The sequence below is a fragment of the Maylandia zebra genome, unplaced genomic scaffold, assembly GCF_041146795.1.
Source record: "Maylandia zebra isolate NMK-2024a unplaced genomic scaffold, Mzebra_GT3a scaffold03, whole genome shotgun sequence".
NCBI classification, from domain to species: domain Eukaryota; kingdom Metazoa; phylum Chordata; class Actinopteri; order Cichliformes; family Cichlidae; genus Maylandia; species Maylandia zebra.
The window spans coordinates 3,150,265-3,173,280 of record NW_027490033.1 but is presented as its reverse complement, the minus strand read 5'-3'; the positions used below and the strand labels follow the sequence as shown (position 1 = coordinate 3,173,280).

General features: G+C 41.7%; 2 protein-coding genes across 2 annotated transcripts in view; both read left to right on the top strand.

The window, feature by feature from the left end:
- The window catches only part of LOC112432436 (protein NLRC3), a 3,307,575-nt gene that overhangs the window by 208,161 nt on the left and 3,076,398 nt on the right, over window positions 1-23,016 (top strand). The gene's annotated exons all lie outside the window — the stretch shown is intronic.
- LOC112433085 (protein NLRC3-like) lies at window positions 8,304-22,948 on the top strand. The gene is made up of 4 exons (XM_076881210.1): window positions 8,304-9,247; window positions 16,005-16,286; window positions 20,924-22,691; window positions 22,771-22,948. Exons 2-4 carry the CDS (start codon window positions 16,013-16,015, stop codon window positions 22,946-22,948), a joined length of 2,220 nt encoding a protein of 739 aa, XP_076737325.1. The 5' UTR covers window positions 8,304-9,247; window positions 16,005-16,012.

Below are 23,016 nucleotides of genomic sequence, written 5' to 3'. Positions count from 1 at the left end.
GGATAACCTGAAAAACCTAAATGCAGAGCAGAAACTACAGAAAGTAGAAGAGCTAAAGAAGAATCTGACATTTCAGCAGACGTTTGTCACTGTGATAGATTGATTATTTGTTGAAGTTCATAATGGAGTAAAAAGTTGTGGTTAAAAGTTACCCAATATATTATTCAATTTATTTCAAATATGTAAATGTATAAACAAGGGTAAACGAAGTCCCATCAAAGAGATGTAATGTAACACAGGCTAAAATAGTTAAAAGAGTTCATGACTATGTTCAACCGGATAATAATCCTTAATGCGACTACAACCTGTGTAACATTCAATCTGTGATCTACTTGTTGAGCCTGGGGAATAATCCATGTGATTTAGTGATCACGATTGATTAGTTATGCCTGCCGTTGCCGGAAGGGGGAGCTCTGGCCACGAAGCAATGAAGCTGCTGAAGGAGAAGCATCGTGTCTGAGCGTCGTCATTGACTTATCCCCTTTTCAGCCCCTTTTCAGGGTGTAACATCACCAGAGCAAAATCACAAAGTGAAGCTGTTGTGAGAGCAAGTTTTATTGTAGCAGAGGAGCCAAATCAGCCCGATACCACTCTGAAGAGCTGCATGATGAAGCTGTGCGACGTCTTGTGTCCAAACAAAACGCAGATTTTTGCAAATGTGGGCCTGAGCAGAAATACGATTGCTGATCGGGTTTGTGAGATGGCCACTGATTTAAGAACACAGTTGTGTGAAAGAAGCAAAAACTTTATTGCTTGCTGTGGATGAAAGTACAGACATGATGGACATTGCACAGCTGGCCATCTTCATCCGTGGAGAGGAAATACTGAACATTAAATCGATGCACGGGACAACGACAGGGAAAGACATTTTTGAAAACGTATGTTAAAGTGTAACCGACATGAAACTGCCCTTGTGTGTGCTTTTTTTGCTTTTTCTGGGGGTTTTGGCAGCATGTTCATATTTCTAACTTGCATAATTTTGACAGGATATATTTTTATGAAGAGCAAAATATTTAAAGTTTATTTTTTTTTAAAGTTTATTTAATCTGGAATATTATTCCTGTCTGTTTTTATTCATATTTATGTTTAAAAAAACATTGTTTTAGTGTGTTCAATAAATGTTTATCTTGTTTGGCCCACGACCTAAAGTGTGCCTTGAGTTTTGGCCCCCTGTGCGATTGAGTTTGACGCCCCTGATCTAATCTGACTGAGCTGGAGCTGTTTTGCAAAGAAGAATGTGCAAAGATTTCAGTCTGTAGATGTGCAAAGCTGGTACAGACAGACCCTAAAAGACTGGCAGCTGGAACTGCAGCAAAAGCTGGTTCTACAAAGTATTGACTCAGGGGCTGAATAATTACACACACCCCACTTTGCAGTTATTTATTTGTACAAAATGTTTGGAATCATGTATGATTTTCGTTCCACTTCTCACGTGTGCACCACTTTGTGTTGGTCTTTCACGTGGAATTCCACTAACATTGATTCATGTTTGTGGCTGTAATGTGACAAAATGTGGAAAAGTTCATGGGGGCCGAATATTTTTGCAAGCCACTGTGTCACGATCCTGGGTCTTATGACCCAGTGTTTTGAGTTTTAGTTCTTTTGATGTTTATAGTGTATGTTTAAGCTTATTAGGTTTCCTATGTTCGTTTGCTTATTAGCTCCCCCTTGTGTTTTCAACCCCTGTGAAGTCTCCCTTGCCCTTCGTGTGTTTCATGTCTGTTGTCTTATGTTGTCATGTCTGCCTCTCGTGTTTCCTGTTTTATTTTGAAGAGATCTCGTGTTTTTATATTATGGATTATGTTTTGAGTCCTTTGTTGTACTGTTTCCTGTTTCCCTAGATTTCAGTTATGGTTATCATAGGTTTAGTTCTTTGGCTTTGTAATATGGCTTCCCTGTGTTCAATGTTGTGTCTACTGTGACCTCTTTATACCATGTTTCTGGTCCCTATGTTCTGTCTTCTCAGTTGCTGTTAAGTTTGCATGTTTAGAGTTCAGTGTGTTTCCTGTTTTATTTTGAAGGTCCATGTCTCATGTGAGTGTTTCTAGTTTTGCTTCCCTTGTCTCGTCCAGCCTGATTACTCCCAGCTGTGCTCTCCTTCTGTGTCTCATTCCCTCGTTATCCCTCAGTGTATTTAAGCCCTGTGTTTCTCTTTGTCAGTGTCGTAGTCTCCCTCATGGCTGTGTTTCCCTGTGTGTCAGTTTATCCATGCCCCAGTTTAGTTTTGTTATATTTTTGTGCCATTCTGCAATAAAGCAGCTTTTTGAGTTTTATTCCTGCGTGGTGAGTTTTGCGTTTGGGTCCTTCTCTTGCCTGTACACAGCCGAAACATGACACACTGTATATTTGAGACGGGCAGTTCACAGTCAGCCTGACACCTGCTGGCAGTCAGGTGATGATGACGCAGACGAGCTTTAGTCTACATCAAACGTCTGTGATACCAGATTATTAATAACATGTGCAAACAAGGAAATTATAAAAAATATGAGCAGTGATTGTAAAGAACAGTGTGTTTCAAAAAATGCAATTTTATCCCTTTGTCAACATACGAGGCTAACACACCAAAGTCCCCCAAACTTTCAGTTCTGCTCCATCTTTTTAGCACCAAATCACAAGAACAGTGACCTCAAAGCATTTTGTACTCGACTGAAATAGTTTACATTAATACAGAGGAAATGCTAACAATCACGGCTCCCTGTGAACAAGCACTTAGCAACAGTGTGAAGGAAAAACTCACTTGTAACAGGAGGAAACCTCCAGCAGGTCCAAGCTCAGGGAGGCGCGGCCATCTGCTGGTGTATTGGTGGTAAAAGGAGGGAGAAAAGGAAAAGAAAGCACGGGGAGACGCCACAACACACAGACTAAAGGAAAGGGGGGACAAAATTCACTGGCAGTGCTGATATAGAAACATGTGGGCAGTGAAAACATTTCCAAGTTCTTGTATTTATTTTTAAATCCTTCTATTTTCTCACCCCACCTACCTGTCTGAGCTGCGTTACTCCTACTGATGAGAGGTCACATGAAGGTGCTTTTCAACTTGATAAATTACCCCAGACTTTTTCAATCAATAGGTAAGAGTGTGTTCACATGAAAGAGGCAGTGTTCCCATGTTTACGATTCTGACCAATCAGAAACAGACACAGGTCTATTGGCATCAGAGCCACTGATGGTGTGTGTGTGTCCATGACTCACACAGAAATCAAAGCGACGCCCAGACAAGAGGCCACCTTTCGCTGTCCGTGTCCCAGAGCTGCAGCCATCACCCTGCTGCAGTGGAGCAGACGTGGCCTGGATCCTCTGTTCTATCGTAACTTGTTTCAAAGACAGCAGCCTGAGTCCTTTGGAGACCGAGTGGAGTTGAAGGATGGAGACCTCACTTTGATTCTGAAGAACGTCATCATCAGCGATAACGGCACAAACAAGTGTCGGATTGTGTTCAGGAACAAAAAGAGCACGAGAGATCGTTCAGTGCTTCATCAACCTCACAGTGAGGCCTCGGGTGAGTTTGGATCATCCTACTACTGCTGTTACTGCAAAATATACAGAAAATGCAAAAAATCCTCTTGATTTTCTCATGTTAAATATTCCAGTTCTTTGATCTTTGGGCTGAAGGAAGAACAGCACTCGGTGTATAAATGCTCAATCAACAATCTCTTTATTCCAGACAAACACTTTGACCATAAACCATCCGGATGGGGAGATGAGCGCGGGAGGGTGTCCGCCTGATCTCCAAGTGTCTGAGCGTTTCTCACATTCTTATAGCTTCAGCCCCTCCAAGCTAAACATCCACATTCTTTCTCTCTCAGTGAGCCTGAGTTATGACCTCGGCTTCCTGTGCAGCATGTTCTGTTCTTTTCTAATCAGACAAATAAGGCCTTGATTCTCTGAAAACAGTATTTCTTATAACTCAGCAGTATCATGCATCATAAAACAATATCATTCATTCACCATAAATCAGCAGTCTGATGTAATACAAATCAGTCTGATAAATCAAATAGTTATCACCTTCTTCTAAGTCTGGAGAATAATGCAAACTAAAACTACATAATAATTTCACAATCTTTAATTAGGGGTACAACGTGGCATAAGATAATATAATAATCTTACACTCATAGTTATGGAATTATAGAAATTTATAGTCTTGAGTAATAAACTGCAGCAATATTGATCTGACTCTAAGTTCTCATCACGAAACTCTTCTGATCATTTCATCTGAGCACACATTTGAGTGAAGTCTCACTTTAGACCACACAGATGTCAAAGTGAGGTCTGAACAAGACGTCACTCTTCAGTGTCGGGGACCCACAGATGCAGATATCACAGCATTAGAGTGGAGCAGACCCGAGCTCGAGTCAGACGGCTCTGTGTTCTTCCAAAGCCATCACTCAGATGAGAACTATCAGCACGAGTCCTTCAAATGCCGAGTGGAGCTGAGACGCTCATCCATGAAGGAGCGAGACGTTTCTGTGATTGTGAGGAACATCAGCATCAGCGATACAGGAAGATATGAATGTAAGATTACAGCCAACCACAGCATCTGTGGTGAGAGAGTCATCAAGGAGTTCAGGCACTCCATCAAGCTCACAGTCACAGACTCAGGTGAGATTCTAGAGTTGCAGGGCTTCCTCCAGAGCAGCTGTTAGAAACACAGCTGCATCTTCTTTCTCTCACACACAGAAAAGAGTGAGACAGAGTGAGGCATCAGGGAGTTTAATTACCAGCTTTAAGACAAATGAATGAGAGTGCTGAATGATAGCACTCATGAGTGGTGCAGCATGCTTTAATTACTACCCACTAGTGAATGTGTCAGCAGCTGAAACTGTATTAATGGTGATTTAAAGAAACGAGTCCCAGTGTGTAGACCAGGCAAGCTGCTTCACTTGTATGACTACCTGAACATTTGAATGTTTCCACTGGTCACTGAGGTGGTACGTTACAGGGATCCAGTCTGTTCATTTACAGGACTCTACTAGAGCTGCTTTGCATGACTCACAGTTGAAATAATGCTTCTTTGTCTGATGCAGGGCCTTGGTTCACCCCATCAGTCGTGCAGGGGGTCGTCTGCTCTGCAAAAGTGCACTTTAATGTAAACTGTGCAGCAGTGCTGCAAACTAATCCAGACGAAATAAAAGCACAATGTCAGGAGCTACTGCAGTTCAGCATCAAACGTAGGCCAAATCAATCATTAATATGATTTTCATGATCATCTTGTTTGTCTTAATGTTCTTATGATTCAAAGAAACATCCAGCAGCTGTGAGATCGGCTGTACTGATTTAAAATGAAGTGTGTACGGCCCCAAAGCCTCTGAATGAGCTGCAGGTGTGTTTCAAACTCCTGTAACAAAAGCAAACATGTCTGCATACCGGCTAACTTTGTCCACACACTGTTTCTGCTCTGCAGGTTTCACAGATGAAGATGCAAATAGTGGAGGATACGGGGATGGAGGAGATTGGGTTGGACTTTCATTAATATTTTGTCTGTTAGTTTGGGCTGTTTGTTGTTCCTGCTGCTTCCGCTGTCGTCATAATTACCTGCAAGGAACTAAAGCCATTATAGCAGCATCCTCCTGAAAACAACATCTGCTCTGCTTTTCCACAAGAATGAAGATGCAGAGGTCTGGCTTTAGGATCTGAGCTCAGATAACATCTGGAGTTTAAAGCATCATTTTAATCTTCTTCTGCACAAAATGGCTCAGTCGAGTGCTGCCAACTCCAAGAGGTTTTCGGAGGATCGGGTGATGGAGATCTATAAAGTAGGAGTAACATTATATAGCTACTATGTCAAAATTCTATAGTATGGTATATGATATGGCACAGCCCTGCTGTAAAGATCAAATGTGTGACAGTGAAAGGTGCTACAAAGAAGTCGGGAGAGAAATGCTGCAGAAAAGTCTCTTTAGCAAACAACGAGCAAACATAAAGCCCGTCCAAATGAGGATCTGTTTCTAAATGTTTGGTCCCCGTTGCTTTTTTTATTTGCCAAATGATCTGTCCCAACTGTTGAGGGGGGGGGGGGGGGGGGGAGCTGCTTCTAAGATGTCCTCAGGTAAATATGGAGTGAGTGTAAAGCACAACAGTTCACTCTTGTAGTTTATCTTTTTTTCTAAATCTGTGAGTAAATATTTATTTTCTCTTTTCCTTTCTTTTTTGTTTCTTTGTTTGTTTCTCTCTTCTTTCAGCCCCCCCCCCCCCCCCCCCCCCCCCCCCCCCCACCCCCGATATGTGTATTTGCACAGGTATATCCCATATGGAAAAGAAATAGTAAAAACATATATGATTTACTCATGAAAGTGGTCACTTTCTCATTACTTTCATATATTTTTTTAGTAAGTATATAAAACATACAAGTTTCATTATATAATTTTTCAAGGGATCTTATATGTGCTTTCACTCCTGTATGCTTTTCATACAAGTTTCATACAAGACAGATAAAAACTTTATAAGATTTATATATATCTTTTCCATATGGGATAATGACTTCAATGTATTTCCTTTGGGGTTTTTTTTCTCTTGTTTGTCTGCTTTGTTATGTTTTAATGCTTTTCCTGATAATGAATAAAAACTGTTAAAAGCCTAAAATCTTATTGGCGACTTATAAAGCACTGAATAGACAGGTCCCAGGGTGTCTGTCAGACCTACTGCAGCCTTATATGCCCCCTACAGCTCTTAGATCACCAAGGTCGAGGCTGGTTCTTAGAGGTGATCGTGCATTTACTCACTGGCTTTTAATACTACATGAGAGTTATTTACTCATTTTTTATTACCTATTTAGCATTGATGTTAATTGATATTGCTATTTTATTGTGTAATTTGTATGTTTGTACAGCACCACTGTTGTAATTAAAAGTGCCAAATAAATAAATAAATAAAATAAACAACGTTCTGCACATTTTCACTTTGATTTCAACCTTTATTTGGATCATTTTTACACACAAACTCTGGAAAGAACATTTCTTTATTGTCACGCTGTTTTAAATAAAGTTTAAACCCCGCCCCTACACAGGGGCGTGCCCACAGTGGGGGCACCGACCCCATTGGGCGACAGCGTGGATATGACCAGTGCTGGAATGTAACAGAGTACATTTACTCGAGTACTTCGCTGATTGAAGTATTCCTATCAGGATGTGTCAGACGTGATTGGAGCTGTGAGGATTCAGGTGTGAACACGTTTGAACACAGCCACAGGTAAAACACTGCCCAGGTAATCACCAGCAGGACCTTTAAATCACCAGCAGGACACCAGACGCGTCTGGTGTCCTGGTGCAGCCACAACAACCTGGTGCTGAATGCCCAGAAGACAGTGGAGATTATTGTGGACTTCAGGAAGCACACAGCCCCACTCCCCCCCATCATCCTGACTGACACCCCCATCACCTCTGTGGACTCATTCCGCTTCCTGGGTACCACCATCACCCAGGACCTGAAGTGGGAGCCCACCATCACCTCCGTCATCAAGAAAGCCCAGCAGAGGATGTACTTCCTGAGGCAGCTGAAGAAATTCAACCTGCCAACACGGACGATGATGCAATTCTACACTGCAATCATCGAGTCCATCCTCACCTCCTCCATCACTGTGTGGTACGCTGGAGCCACTATCAGGGACAAACAGAGACTGCAGCGTGTTGTGCGCTCTGCTGAGAAGGTGATTGGCTGCAGACTCCCATCTCTGCAGGACCTGTACACCTCCAGGACATTGCGGCGTGCAGCTCGGATCTCAGCTGACCCTTCTCACCCTGGACACAGTCTGTTTGACCTGCTCCCCTCAGGCAGGAGGCTCCGGTCCATTCGCACCAGAACCTCTCGCCATAAGAACAGTTTCTTCCCCTCTGCTGTTGGACTCATGAACAATAACCGTATGACTGTTCCCGCCACTAACACATGACCCTACGCTGTGTCACTGCATCATTCCATGTTTGGCACTGATCACCACCTGCACTCATGTATATATCTTCTACGTAGCACTTTTAATTCTTATTCTTACTTTTATTTTTTCATGTCTATTAAAGCATAATTTATGACAGTATGTTTGCACTGAAGCACCGCAGCAATTTCCTGATGTTGTAAACCTGCTCAACATTTGGCAATAAAACCCTTTCTGATTCTGATTCTGATTCTGATTCTAAACCTTGCTGGGTGGATCTCTGGAGCTCCAAGAAAGTCCACAGCTGAGGGGAACTTGTTTTTTGGGGCCTGGGTCACAGCGAGGACGTCAGTGGAGAACGGGGAAGCTGAGCTGGTCTGTTACGGTCTGAAATAAATAGCATGAATATGATTATTGTACAGAGCACAAAGCAGACGGCCATGTTGCTTCAGTTCACGTCTTATTTGGTGTGTTTTCACTGAGGGTTCGGTGGCAGACACGTCTGAGCTCAGTCTGCTGTCAGAAACACTGCAGCACTCCAGGAATTTACTCACACTCTTTCAGAAAGTCCCACAGGAGCCAAACAACAGCCATAAAGGCTCGGCCTCACACCACAAGCAACATGTTCACAAAAACACTGAGCACAGCTTTTATTGTGAAATATTAGGAGGAAGCTGAGTAAAATTCTCCTTGAGGTGGAGGTCACTGAGATTCAAAGCCGTTAAAGCAAAACTTCTATGAAGAGCTTACAGAGCACCGTCAGCCTCGGGATGGTGGGGACAGAGAGGCTGTAACTACATCTGCTGGTGTCACTGTGACCTCAGAGCAGTTTACATGAAACATGAAACGAATTACAACTTTTGCGATATTGACCAGCTCATGATGCAGAGTGTAGACTGTATCTGTGATAATGAAAATGATTTAAGGACTGGTTTATGACACGTCTATAAAAAATATAAAGTCTGTACAAATGTGAAACTACAAAGTTAAAAGCAGCTGGAACGACAGCTGTTCAAAGCTGAACACTTACATCAGCCAGAAGACAGAGTGAGTCCTCCATCTCTCTGAAGGAGGCCATCGTGGTGAGCACAGATGCAGCAGCAGTGTGGATGTGTCCACTCTCACAGTGTCGCTCTTTCAAGTTTGTCCTCACATTCTCAAAAAAAGAACATGTCTATGCAGATGCCCAGAGCCTAACAACACACCCGCTATAAAAAATTTTTGCACCACCAGAGAGAGAGCAGGAAGAACCAGTCTCAACAAGAGACACACACACCTGATTTCCTGTAACTGCAGAGGGGAGGAGCCACCCGAGCAGGTGGGAACAGGAAGAGAAACAGCTGAGCCTCCGTCAGAGCAGCAGGAGGACGGTGGAGCTGAGGCAGGGTGAGTGTTAACACCACATTGTTGTAGTTTTGCTGTCAGAGTCTCTGAGTGTGTTTGTTTGTGTGACTGTAGAGAGAAGAAGAGTCACAGTGAGCTCTGTAGCTGTGATTGGCTCAATAATCACCTTCAATGGACTGAACGCAGAGAACGAGCCGAGGAACCTGACAAACCTGTTTGTGTGTGTGTCTGTGTGTGTGTGTGTACCTGTTTAGACATGTTTGTGAGGACAAAGAGTTGGTATGCTACTATGTGGGCTAATAGAGTCCCACAAAATGGCCGTCCCCACGAGTTTGAGGATATTTTTGAGGCTTTTTGGTGTCCTCACTAAAATCTGAAAACAAGTGTCTGTGTGTGTGTCTGTGTGTGTATGTGTCATAAAGAGAGTCGAGTTCACGGTCGCACACTTTCTATCACAGAGGCTGTATCTCAATTCTATGGAGCCCCTCTGATGACATGGTCCAAAAAATAAATCAATTGTGACCACGAAATGCTAATTTGTGGGCACGAAACACTTGACCAATAACCGTGATCCTTCCCAGGCCCTTGCAGTTGGTTGACAATAAAATCTATCCCGGCGTCCAGGCCCTGTAAAGCAACTGGGCTCTCAGTATCCTGTTTAAATGTCTCTCCGTAATAATGGTTCCTTGCATTGCAGGCTTTTCAAAATGCATTTGTAGCTCATTCCCAGCCTAAAATAAAACTCAATCATACGTCTCTGTCCACGGTGTATATGTTTAGCCTACTCTCATGCTTATGTCTCTACGCAGCTGTCCAGGAATTGTATCAATATGATGTGCGCACGCTAACTATTTCGTTGCCACAAATGCGTAATTCGTTGCCACGTTAAACCCATTTCGTGCCCACAAATTAGCATTTCGTGCGCACGTTATACCTATTTCGTGCCCTCGAAAATAGTATTTCGAGGGCACGAAATAGTATTTTGTGGCCACAATTTATTTATTTTTGGACCATGTCATCAGAGGGGCACCGTACAATTCAGGTTCTGCAGCCTCAAAGTACGCAGCCTCAACGGTCCTCAAGGGCCGCGTACTCAAAGACCGCTAAGGCCGGAAGTGCGAGGCTTGTGAAATGGGCGGTCTAGCCTCCGTCGCGCTGACTAGGTTGCCTAGCAACCATGATACTAACAGCTGGAAACGTTTCACACAGCTTTGTTTGACAGAAATGAAGGAGAACATATTTTCGTTTGTTTCTACATGAGCTTTGTGTGATTTGATAAGTATCTGAGGCTGAGACCACAGGATTGTAAAACATGATTGTTGGGCTTCATTTCTGTGCTGAACAGTTATTTTAAGATTAGCTAGTAAATAACAATTAGCTAATGTTGTTCATGAGACTAAAGTCATCTCACTGTGGTAATGTAAATATAATATGGCCAATATTATATATATTGTCAGATTATTATGATATATTACAACAGTGAGTTTGAACTCTGTGTCAAAGATTCAAGTTGCAGTTATTTATATTTCCTGTCAACTTAAATCTTCACTCAAAGACAAGCATCTGTGACAGTGTGTATACAGATGTATTATATAAGAGACAAATATTGTTCGTTTAATATGTTGGCATCATTACATTTGACTCAATGCTTACATATATGTGTAAAACGCAAGTGTACGAGCTGTGATAACTGTTTCTGATAGAATGAAGAGTAGACTGATATATTAAATATTCCTTTATTGGGTGAGAAAATCAGACCATGTCATAACTGCTTTAAGTCATACAGAATAGATATCAGAGCCTTAAACAGGCTGACTTCTACTAAATGGGTCAAACTGGGCAGAAAGTCTACAAACACTTAACATCCTTATAGAATATGATGTAACACTATAGATCAACTTACCTCAGAATATATAAAGCATATAAACAGTTACAGCAATATGATGCAACAAACACAGCAGTGCTACTGATCCAAAATACTCAAAGCTTCATAGAACTGAAACAAACATTTATTTTTAGCTCCAACTTTAGGTTTCTGAACATTAAACTTGTTGCTGCCTGTAACTTGAAGGCCCTGAGTACTTTCTCCCACACTGAAAACACTGGAATGATCAAATTATTTGAACATTACCTAATAAGACTGATTCAGGACAGACAATTAGTTATGTTAAACTTTTCTAGCAGTCCTTCACAAACAGGGAACAGTCTTCTGTCCACAGCGCTTAGGCGCCGTGTTTCCTGCCAGGTAAATGACGCTCCGCAACGTGGTGACGTCATTCGGGGCGACTGGAATCGATAAGGGAATCATTTGCAAAAATGGCAAACAGTTCCAAGGAATTGAAACAGTGGGAACCGTTTTTCTCAACAAGAACCGGTTTTCGATACCCATCCCTACTCCTGGTGTAGAAAGTAATATTAAATAAATTCTAACAACAGCTTATCAAGCTTAAACGTGCTGCTGTTGTTCAGCTGCTGGTTTCCTCTTTCTGGTGCAAAGTGGGCCAAAAACAAACAAGAGAGACGGACTCGCGACAGAAAAGCCGATCAGCTGATCATTGATCAGTTTCATGATTGAAGTAGCAGCAGGAGAGGGAGGGAGAGAAGAGGCAGTCGCTCCATATATCGGTTGTTAAGCTTAACGCGGGGATGCTTTACAAACATTCAGAGATGAACTTACACACTTGCTTTACTTCTCTCTGGGATAACTTCCTCGGAGATGAAATGCCGGGTTGGTAGCGAGGCTCCAAATACACGCAGCCGCTCTATCACATGACGCATACTGCTGCGACGTGCTACGGTTATGAGCCGAGTTACGCCATGTCGCAAGTTTTTGATATTTAATGGATCGGATTACATTTTTAATTTCTCTCCAATATCCGATCCAGTAATTTCCGTCAGTATTGGACCGATACGTAATATTGGTCCATCTCTATTTCCCTTTCTGGATTAAGTAAGTTTGTAAAAGCAGCTCGATGTACAACCTGTTCTTTGGATCCTCTACCAGCCTGGGCTATAAAGGAACTGTGGTCAGCATTAGGACCCTACATTCTGTTTCTTTTAAATACTTCATTGAGTCTTTCCTGAATGTTTTAAATCAGCTGTGGTAGTACCAATCTTGAAAAAGCCTGGACTGGATGTTGACATGGTCGCAAATAGGGCAGGGTATCGTCACTGAATTCTAGAATCAATTTGATTCCGATTCACAAGGTCCTGAATCAATTCGATCCACGATTCGATTCAATTCGATTTGAATCTGGGAAATTTTGCCTCAGACAGTCAGAAATATTATAATTCAGATCAGTACATTTACATATTTTTGTATCTATAAAAAGGAAGCTGACACTCGCAAGACTTTATCAAAGGTGTGAGCATCACAGCAGAGGCCTTTGTGTCAAAGTAGCTGAAGATAAAACAGAAAAACATGAAGGTGGTTTTATAAAAATATTCTACAGTAGATCAAAAACGAAAGAAAACCATTAATCGACATATGAACATTACCTCTGAAGTTACAGCGGTTTTATGACAGACACAGCGTTTTGCAATTTGCATAATTTTAAAAAGTTTAAATTTGTTCAGAAGCCTGTTGAACGGCAGAAATTAGGTTTTCTTTTCGGAAGTAAGTAAAAGGAAAAAAACAGCGGCCGACAGCGCTGTAAACAACGGTAGACTTGTGCGTAACAAGCAAGCAAATAATGCAGAAAACAGATTTTTAGACAGGAAACTGTGTGTGTGAGAGAGAGAGAGCTGTGCATGACGTGTGATTTTATCCTGGTGGAAGCAAAACAGCAAAAGTCAGAGTGAGTTCATGACGATGTTTATGTGAAGCGTAGTTTGGATCTTCTTTTGCTGCTGGTTCAGTCAATATTGTTTGGAGAGAGATAAAACTAACAGCTTTAGAATCAGCGTAAAAAGGACGTAAACACAAAGCTCGGAGCCGCCGAAACATCAGAATCAGCGAGCTGTCGGCTTTCAGCCCCGACCGTGTCCGTGCCATCGGGTGAGAAAGGCGACATCTCACTGATTCTGATGTGTCGGCGGCTCTGAGCTTTGTGTTTACGTCTTTGTGCAGAATCCGTGTTCCTGCTCTCATTTACTGTTTCAGCTGTTTGGTGGTTGTTAAAGTTTTGTGAGGTTTAACCTGAGATTCTGGCGTTGGTGCAAAATGCAGCTGCTCGCATTTTAACAAGAACTGGGAAATTTGAGCACATTACCCCTGTTCTGAGATCTCTTCACTGGCTACCTTGTCAGGTTCGAGCAGATTTTAAGGTCCTGCTGCTCACCTACAAGGCTTTAAACGGATTGGCACCTTCATACCTCTCTGACCTTTTACACCTTTATGTTCCATCTCGTGCTCTCCGATCTCAGGACTCTGGTCTTCTAAAAGTTCTTAGAGCCAGAAAAAAGACAATTGGAGAGCTTTTTCTTTTCATGCCCCGTTTCTGTGGAACAACCTCCCACAAGATATTCGGCAGGCTGCTCTGTGGAGGTTTTTAAAACCAAGTTGAAGACACATTTGTTCACCCGATCCTACATGTCTTAATTCTATGGCTTTTAGTTTTTACATTTTTATTGTTTTTAACTTGTATTGTGTCTTTTACCTGTATTGCTATGTATCGCTTTTATTTTATTTATCTCTTTAGTTGTACAGCACTTTGTTTGAAAGCGCTTTATAAATAAAGTTATTATTATTATTATTATTACAAGGTCCACGTTTACGGGAACATCTGCTACAGATATGGGAGAATATTTGATTTCTATTGTAGACAGAAGCCACGGGTGTGTTCAGTCAAACGTTTAGAATAAACTTTGGTCTATAAATGTGTTTCATGATTTATTTTTAACTCCAACTGCTTATTTGTACTATGCTTTCATTTCAGAGTGCAATGAGAAATAAAAAGGATATTTTCAATAAAACTGTCACGATCCTGGGTCTGTGACTCAGTGTTTTCTGTTTTGTATTGTTAATCTTTGATTTCATGATGTATCTTTGTTTATTCTTACGTTTTGGTTCTGTGTTTTGTTGTACCGCTAAGTTCAGTCTATGTATTTCCTGCTTTGTTGTGAAGGTCCGTGTCTCATGTCAGTGTGTTTAGTTTGCATTTCCTCTGTCTCGTCTTGTCAATCACTCCCAGCTGTGTCCTCCTTCTGTGTCTCATTCCCTCGTTATCCCTCTGTGTATTTAAACCTTGTGTTTGCCTCTGTTAGTTGCTGGTTTGTCTGCGTATCTGTCAGGGTCCTGGGTCTCCTGAGCTAGTGGTTTCAGTTCTTTGTGATTTTTGTATTATGTCAGTTTAGTTTGTGAGTTATTCTATGCTTCCTAGGTTTTGATTCCCTGCCCCCCTTGTTTCTCTGTGCGCTGTGTTCTGTGTTTAGTCTTCTCTGTCCATTTGTTCCACCCTGTGTTGTTGCCTTCTGTGTCTCCCTCTGTGTAACTGTCTATATCCGGTTGTTCAGTGATGACGCGACGAATCCTACTTCCGGGTCTAAAGTAGTCTGCGTTTAATATGGCTTTTGTGTTGTTAACATGTTTAATGTTTTGTATTTTCTTCTATTTGATCTCAAAAAGCTCCTAAAACAGTCAGTGATCACTGTTGACCTCCCTCGGCTTTTATTACCGCTAATCATTTATTTAAGCTCAGTTTTTAAAACCTTAGGATGTAACTACAGCCCAGCCCATGCAGCAGTATATGAATGACTAACCTCGTATTGTGGATGGATTATCTCAGTTGTTCTCCTGGCTGAAGTTTGGTCCTTTTACAGCATCCTGCCATGCGATTACATTTGTTCCTGACCACCGAGAACACTCACGTTAAATTTTATCGAGTGGAAAAAAAGTTAGCTTGTTTATATTATGCTAACATAGCTGTGTCGCTAGCGGTCACGTAGCACATCATTATATACCAGCTAGCCCAACTTCAGTAACCCTACAAACGTCACTGCTGTTTAGTTTTCTGTCTTCATTTATGCTGGAAGTGATAGCAGAGCTGTACGTTTGAATTTGTTTCCAAAACCCCGCAGTCAGGACATGCTATATTGTATTTAGATAGAAGCTAGCGAGCTAACTTCTAACTCTGTTAAATGTCATAAATTCCGTTTTCATGGATGCCTGGATGTTAAACTCAATTGTTACACCTGGTAGAGCAGAACGCTGATCATTTTATTAAAGATGAAAGACTTTAGACAGTTTTTCAACTCTCAGTAATGCCATAGTGATCGTTTGATATATGGACCTGCAGCGGAGTTTAGACCCAGACACGGCTAGTGACGTCAGACTGAACAACCGGATAGTGATGTGTTGTGGTGCTTTGCTCCCACCCCTTGTGTTCCGTGTTTTCGTCTTCCCTTCGTGTACTTCTTCATATTCGTGTACTATTAGTTTTTAGGTTTTTGCTTAGTTTCCATGCTCACCTTCGCCATTTCTGTTTGTATCACCATGTGATGAATAAACTCACTTGCATCTGAGCTGCCTGCATAAAGGGTCCTTTGATAATTTACACACGGCTCGCAAACCGTGACGAAAACACTGGAAAAATTGGGCTGTTCTAAAACGTTTGACGGGTAGTGTATATATTTAGTTTATATATTTTCTTTATTTATAATAGTTTGTTTTATATTGTAGCAAAGTGTTACTTGGATACTTCTCTATGTGCTTCTTCATGTGCAATTTTGTTGCATTCTGAGCCTTAGAAATTTATTGGTGGTAGTGATGAACTGCTGTTAGAATCAAGTTAAATTCTGATAAATCAGACAATTACCTCTCCAGCTGTTGTTACAGTCTTTGTTTATCGGGTCCTTACAGGGTAAAAGATGACGACACCTAAAGAAATCCTTCTGGGGACTTTGAAGGATTTGGGACGTGATGACTTTGAAGAATTTAAGTGGCATCTGAAGAACGGGTCTGTAGAAGGTTTACCAGCAATCCCAGAGAGTGAACTGGAGGATGCAGAGAGGACGGACATAGTGGATCTGATGTTTGATACCTACTCTATCAACACTTTTGAAGTCACTAAAAATCTTTTGGGGAGGATAAACAGGAATGATCTGTTGGAGAATTTAAATAAAACCATCCCAGAACCCAAAGGTAAGTCAGGGAATGACTAAACAAAAAATACATAAACAATAAAAACATTAGTTAACATTACACAGGTGCCATTAAAATCCATATAAATAATAAATCCAAAACACTTGCCAACACTTTCAGGAGTGAGAGACTGCAGAAAGCCAACAGTTTGTGTTTTATGCATCTGCACAAATAACCTCCTGTGTACACATGAATATCTGCTCTTTGGGTTGGTTTGATTAAAATGGGACCAGCAGCAGGTTTTCTGCCCATTTTACAGATTTATATTGTCAGATTGGTTTTAGAGCTGTTTTATCAACATAAATGAGGCGACAACAACAGTTTGGGACACGTCACAAATATGATCAAAGTGCTTTTTCTTAAATCTATTTACCAGTTGAAGGTAAAGTTTAAAAAAAATGGCTGCCATTTCTTTCTGCTGTTTGGAGACCCAAACAAAAAAATGCCCACACAGTAAATGCTTTTATTATGGTTGATAAACAGGACACTAAGGTGATTGGTCAAAGGTTGGAGGAAAGCCACAGTTCTCCTTATATGACTGAAATCCACCATTTCAGCTCATGTTTTTTCTTCTGCAGCTTTCTTGGAGATTCCACTTCAGCCTTCTGCTGGCAACGCTCCCATTACCAAGCTTCCCATAGGCAGCATCATTAGAAAACATAGCATACATTTACACTGCTATGCAGATGACACCCAGCTCCATCTGTCCATGAAGCCAGATAACACACACCAATGAGTTAAACTGCAGGAATGTCTTAAAGACATAAAGACCTGGATGGCCGCTAACTTTCTGCTTCTTAATTCAGATAAAACTGAGGTTATTGTACTCGGCCCTGAAAATCTTAGAAATATGGTATCTAACCAGATTCTTACTCTGGATGGCATTACCTTGGCCTCCAGTAATGCTGTGAGGAACCTTGGAGTAATTTTTGACCAGGACATGTCCTTCAACGCACATATTAAACAAACATGTAAGACTGCTTTCTTCCATTTGTGCAACATCTCTAAAGTTAGAAATATCCTGTCTCAGAGTGACACTGAAGAACTAGTTCATGCATTTATTACTTCCAGGCTGGACGACTGTAATTCATTATTATCAGGATGTCCAAAAAACTCACTGAAAAGCCTTCAGCTAATCCAAAATGCTGCAGCAAGAGTCCTGACAGGGACTAGAAAGAGAGAGCAGATTTCTCCTGTATCGGCTTCCCTTCATTGACTTCCTGTTAAATCCAGAATTCAAAATCCTGCTCTTCACATACAAGGTCTTAAATAATCAGGCCCCATCTTATCTTAATGACCTTGTAGTACCATATCACCCTATTAGAGCACTTCGCTCTCACACTGCAGGCCTACTTGTTGTTCACAGAGTATTTAAAAGTAGAATGGGAGGCAGAGCCTTCAGTTTTCAGGACCCAAAAAGATAGTTGGGTTTTTTTCTGTTGTATTATTGTAGGTTCTTTATCTTACAATATAAAGCACATTGGGGTGACTGTTGTTGTTATTTGGAGGAATTAAAAAAAACGTTTATACTTGAAATTCTTTCATTTATTCTACATATTTATTCATTACTGGCTCCATAGTGTTGTTTATGTAATATGTGAAATGTTGCTAGTATTGATTTGGTGCTGTATAAATAAACATAATTAAATCGAATGTGTCTCTATAAAACCTGCCCTCAGTTATAACTAGAGTTGGATGTCTCGAGACCGGTCTCGAGACCACTTTTACGTGGTCTTGGTCTCGTCTTGGTCTCGACGGACTTTTGTCTTGGTCTCGGTCTCGGTCTCGCTGTTTCGGTCTTGCGTTCTCAAATCGACATAGTGTTCGGGAGATTTGGAGTCAACCATCAGCGGAGCGGGGGGGTGGCTTACTGGGCTTAAGCCCGGGTCATTTTTTCAGAAGCATGGGGTCTTTTGGAGTGTAATTTTTTAGTTAGATGCCTGACTGACAACTGTATAAAACAAAAACAACACACGAAGCACAGAGCGCACCGTCGTAAATTCCCCCTAATTTTGGTATGATCCGAGCTCAGGCACTGGGCGACTGAGCACAGCACCCATGTGAGCGAGGGGGGAGAAGCTGCTGCCTGCGAGTTTGCTGCAGACAGAGGAGAGCTTAAGTTTGACCAGGTACCAAAGCAAATCATTCGTACTGAACTAATAATGTAAATATGACGGTGTATCACAAAAGATTGATATCAAACTGATCACTTGGTTATGGCGTTACTTGCTCTTCGAGTGAATCAACAAATGGCGAAATGAAAAGCCGAACAGCAACAATGCTGTTTCTTTAGAGATTTACATTTCATATTTTCAGTTGTTACCCTCCACGGCTAAACAAACTCTCTAAATCGGTTTCAATTGTGTACTGATGTACACAATCTTAATGTACAACCTTAAACCTGCTGCTGGTCCCATTTTAATCAAACCAACCCAAAGAGCAGATATTCATGTGTACACAGGAGGTTATTTGAAACCAGATATTTACATACACTTTATGGAGAAAACATAAAAACTTTTTTTTACTGTTAAACATCAATTTAGAGTAAACTTTTGTTTTAGATAAATAAATGTTGAAATATCTTTTGAATTAGTTAAATGTCAGAATAAAAAGAGGGAGCTGTCTATTTTAATCACTTTCATCAAATGTAGGAGTACATGTACACTAAGTTTATTGTTAATTAATAAGAAACTCCAGACGATTCGATTCTGAGCTGAAGAAGCTTCTGATAGGTTTGTAGAGTCCATGTGAGTAAGTTTGTGGCACAGCTGTGGATGCATATAAGGCAAAACACAGAGCCTGTTTCTTTGACATGGGAAAATCAAGAGATGTCAACCAAAACACCAGAAAAAGAACTGTGGAGCTCCATAAGTGTGGCTCAATCTGAATACAATTTGGTGCCATTTGCAATTAAGAAATACAGATAGTTTCTCTCTTTACTCTTAAAGTTAACAAATATGTTTTTTATATTTATCAATCTAAAAAAATAAACATTTAGTCTGATTTGATGTTACAATTAAAAAGTGTTTGTGTTTTTATCTGAAGAGTACATAAATATGTGGTTTCAACTGTATAGTTGATGATGTTGGTGTTTGGCTTGATTGTCAGCACAAAGAGGGAGAGAGAGAGGAGCAGAGAGGGAGAGAGAGAATGAGGACAGAACAGAGATGAACAAGAGCAGGTGAGACACACATGTTAGTCAAATGGTTGTTTGCCAAAACTCATCAGAACATGTATCTAGTACCTAGTGTTTCTTTTTAGATACCATTTGTTACTTTTCAAATTCTATATTTATTACGTTATGCAGGCTTGTTTGCACAACAAGGCTACATAATTATATAAACTTTTCTCAATCTAAATATTGTACTTTGGTAGAATTAAAAAATAAGTGTAGTGCAGGTCTATGATGATTTTTAGTGCTACTATCATCTAGTTCTGATTCTGGTTCTGTCTTGGTTACTGTTGTAGTCCTGTTTTAATTCCAGATCAGTTCTGGGTCTGGTTGAATTGGGGTTTAGTCCCTGTGTCTTGATACAGGCCCGACTTTGTTCTGCCTTGTTGCTTAATTAAAAAACTAGTTTAAGGTGTCCTGCATATGTATATAGAATAGCATCTGGCTGCAGTTTAAAGACTTTTTTTGTCTCGGTCTTGGTCTTGGTCTCGTCTCGTCTCGTCTCAGTCTCGGTCTTGGTCTCGTCTCAACTTGGTCTTGGTCTTGTCTTGGTCTCGATACCCTCTGGTCTTGGTCTTGTCTTGGTCTCGGATTAGGCGGTCTTGACTACAAGTCTAGTTATAACCCAAGTGTCAGGGCTCAATGGCTCATGAAAAGGAATGGAGTCAAGCACAGAACCAAAAAACGGAGGCTGAGTGACTTTTAACAGAAATGTATTTTACTAGATTTCTTGACGGAGAAAGCTGAATCACGGCTAAATTCAACAGCAAGCGAGGTATTATGAGAAGTGCAGAGCTGAGGCCAGAACATAAGCTGAGGCAGGTCAAAGGAACAACAGGGGCAGAAACGGGCGAATAGAAACTATCCAGGATCACTGGAACAAAGGAGATAATAATCAGAGTGGTCCACAGTGTAGTGAATGAGTCCAAGATTTAAAAACTAAGAGGTGTTACGTGGCTGCAGGTGGAGATCAGCTGGAGGAGGAGATGAATTAAATCTGGGTACAGAGTGAGATGTGGGTGCACAGGGAGGCAGGCAGCTGAGGATGGCAGTTTGCAAGAGGGAGTTTTCCCAGCAGTGGCAGGGCAGAATCCTGAGGCGTGACTTATGGCGAGAGTTGGAAGATGTATCCAGGTGCCGACTAGGGAACAGGAAAAGAGGGTTACGCGAAACAAGCTGAGGAGCACAAGACAAAATGTGAGGCAGAGAACTGACTGTGCTAAGCACACAATCTGGAGAAGGTTCATTGTGAGTGCTGCTCATAGATACTGCCGGAGTAATTGGCAACAGGTGAGGAGCAGGGAGGAGTGAGGAGGGCTCCACCCAGGGGAGGAGAGCTGATGCTGTGGAAAGTTACTCAGACTCACTCGGATCATGACACCAAGAGTCCAGTGAACTGAACACATAACCACAGTAACCAGAATGCAGTTTTCTCATTTGTGTCATTTGCTGTTTATTCATGCAGAGATTCTCACTGAGTGTCAGCTCAAACTCAAGTCAGACCTGAAGCAGAAGTTCCAGTGTGTGCTCGAGGGGATTTCTACAACAGAAAACCCGACCCTCCTGAGTCAGATCTACACAGAGCTCTATATCACAGGGGGAGGGACTGCAGAGGTTAATGATGAACATGAGGTCAGACAGATTGAAACAGCATCCAGGAAGCCAGACAGACCAGAAACAACCATCAGACAAGAAGACATCTTTAAACTCCCACCTGGAAGAGATAAACCAATCAGAACAGTGCTGACAATGGGAGTGGCTGGCATTGGGAAAACAGTCCTAACACAGAAGTTCACTCTGGACTGGGCTGAAGACAAAGCCAACCAGGACATCCAGTTCATGTTTCCATTCACTTTCAGAGAGCTGAATCTGCTGAAAGAGGAAAAGTTCAGCTTGGTGGAACTTGTTCATCACTTCTTCACTGAAACCAAAGAAGCAGGAATCTGCAGCTTTGAAGACTTCCAGGTTGTGTTCATCTTTGATGGTCTGGATGAGTGTCGACCTCCTCTGGACTTCCACAAAACTACAATCCTGACTGACCCTAGAAAGTCCACCTCAGTGGATGTGCTGCTGATAAACCTCATTAGGGGGAAACTGCTTCCCTCTGCTCGCCTCTGGATAACCACACGACCTGCAGCAGCCAATCAGATCCCAGACTGTGTTGGCGTGGTGACAGAGGTCAGAGGGTTCACTGACCCACAGAAGGAGGAGTACTTCAGGAAGAGATTCAGAGATGAGGAGCAGGCCAGCAGCATCATCTCCCACATCAAGACATCACGAAGCCTCCACATCATGTGCTACATCCCAGTCTTCTGCTGGATCACTGCTACAGTTCTGGAGTTTGTCATGAAGAACAAAGAGAGCGAAGATCTGCCTAAGACTCTCACAGAGCTCTACCTACGCCTTGTGCTATTTCACCTAAAAACGAAGGACATCAAGTATGATGGAGGAGCTGAGACAGAGTCGTGCAGGAAGATCATTGAGTCTCTGGGAAAACTGGCCTTTGATCAGCTGCAGAAAGGAAACCTGATCTTCTATGAATCAGACCTGACAGAGTGTGGCATCGATATCAGAGCAGCCTCAGTGTACTCAGGAGTGTTCACACAGATCTTTAAAGCTGATGAGTGCCACATGTTCAACAACGTTGTTTACTGTTTCATCCATCTGAGCATTCAGGAGTTCTTTGCTGCTCTTCATGTCTATCTGACCTTCATCAACTCTGGAGTCAACCTGCTTAAGAAACAATCTCCTCTCTTTAAAATCTTCCAGAAAACACTTACTGTAAAAGACTTCTACCAGAGTGCTGTGGACAAAGCCTTAGAGAGTCCAAATGGACACCTGGACTTGTTCCTCCGCTTCCTCCTGGGTCTTTCACTGCAGACCAATCAGGATCTCCTATGCATGCTGACACAGACAGGAAGTAGCTCACAGACCAATCAGGAAACAGTTCACTACATCAAGAAGAAGCTCAGTGGGAAACTGTCTGCAGAGAAAAGCATCAACCTGTTCCACTGTCTGAATGAACTGGATGATCGTTCTCTAGTGGAGGAGATCCAACAGTCCCTGAGATCAGGACGTCTCTCCACAGATCAACTGTCTCCTGCTCAGTGGTCGGCTCTGGTCTTCATCTTACTGTCATCAGATCTGGATGAGTTCGACCTGGAGAAATACTCCCGTTCAGAGGAGGCATTTTTGAAGCTGCTGCCAGTGGTCAAAGCATCCAAGAAAGTGCTGTAAGTGAATCTATGAACAAATATGTTCAATAATGCTAGATGAATAAAAGAATATGTCTCCATTGTTATTCTTCCTCAGGCTGAGAGATTGTAAACTCTCAAAAAGAAGCTTTGAAGCTTTGTCTGAAATTCTCAGCTCCCCATCCAATCATCTGAGAGAGCTGGACCTGAGCTCGGACAAACTGCAGGATTCAGAATTGGATTTGCTGTGTGTTGGACTAAAGAGTCCTGACTGTAAACTTGAAACTCTCAGGTAAGGATACAGACGTTTTGACACTTTTTGACTCTTAAATCTGTAAGTTTATCTTGATGCGGACGTTCAAAG

Excerpts from the sequence above, each read along its gene's own strand:
- LOC112433085 (XM_076881210.1), top strand. The coding sequence starts at position 16,013 with ATGACGACACCTAAAGAAATCCTTCTGGGGACTTTGAAGGATTTGGGA. Across the intron at positions 16,287-20,923 it reads AACCATCCCAGAACCCAAAG|AGATTCTCACTGAGTGTCAG; the intron begins GTAAGTCAGGGA and ends TTATTCATGCAG. Across the intron at positions 22,692-22,770 it reads AAAGCATCCAAGAAAGTGCT|GCTGAGAGATTGTAAACTCT; the intron begins GTAAGTGAATCT and ends ATTCTTCCTCAG.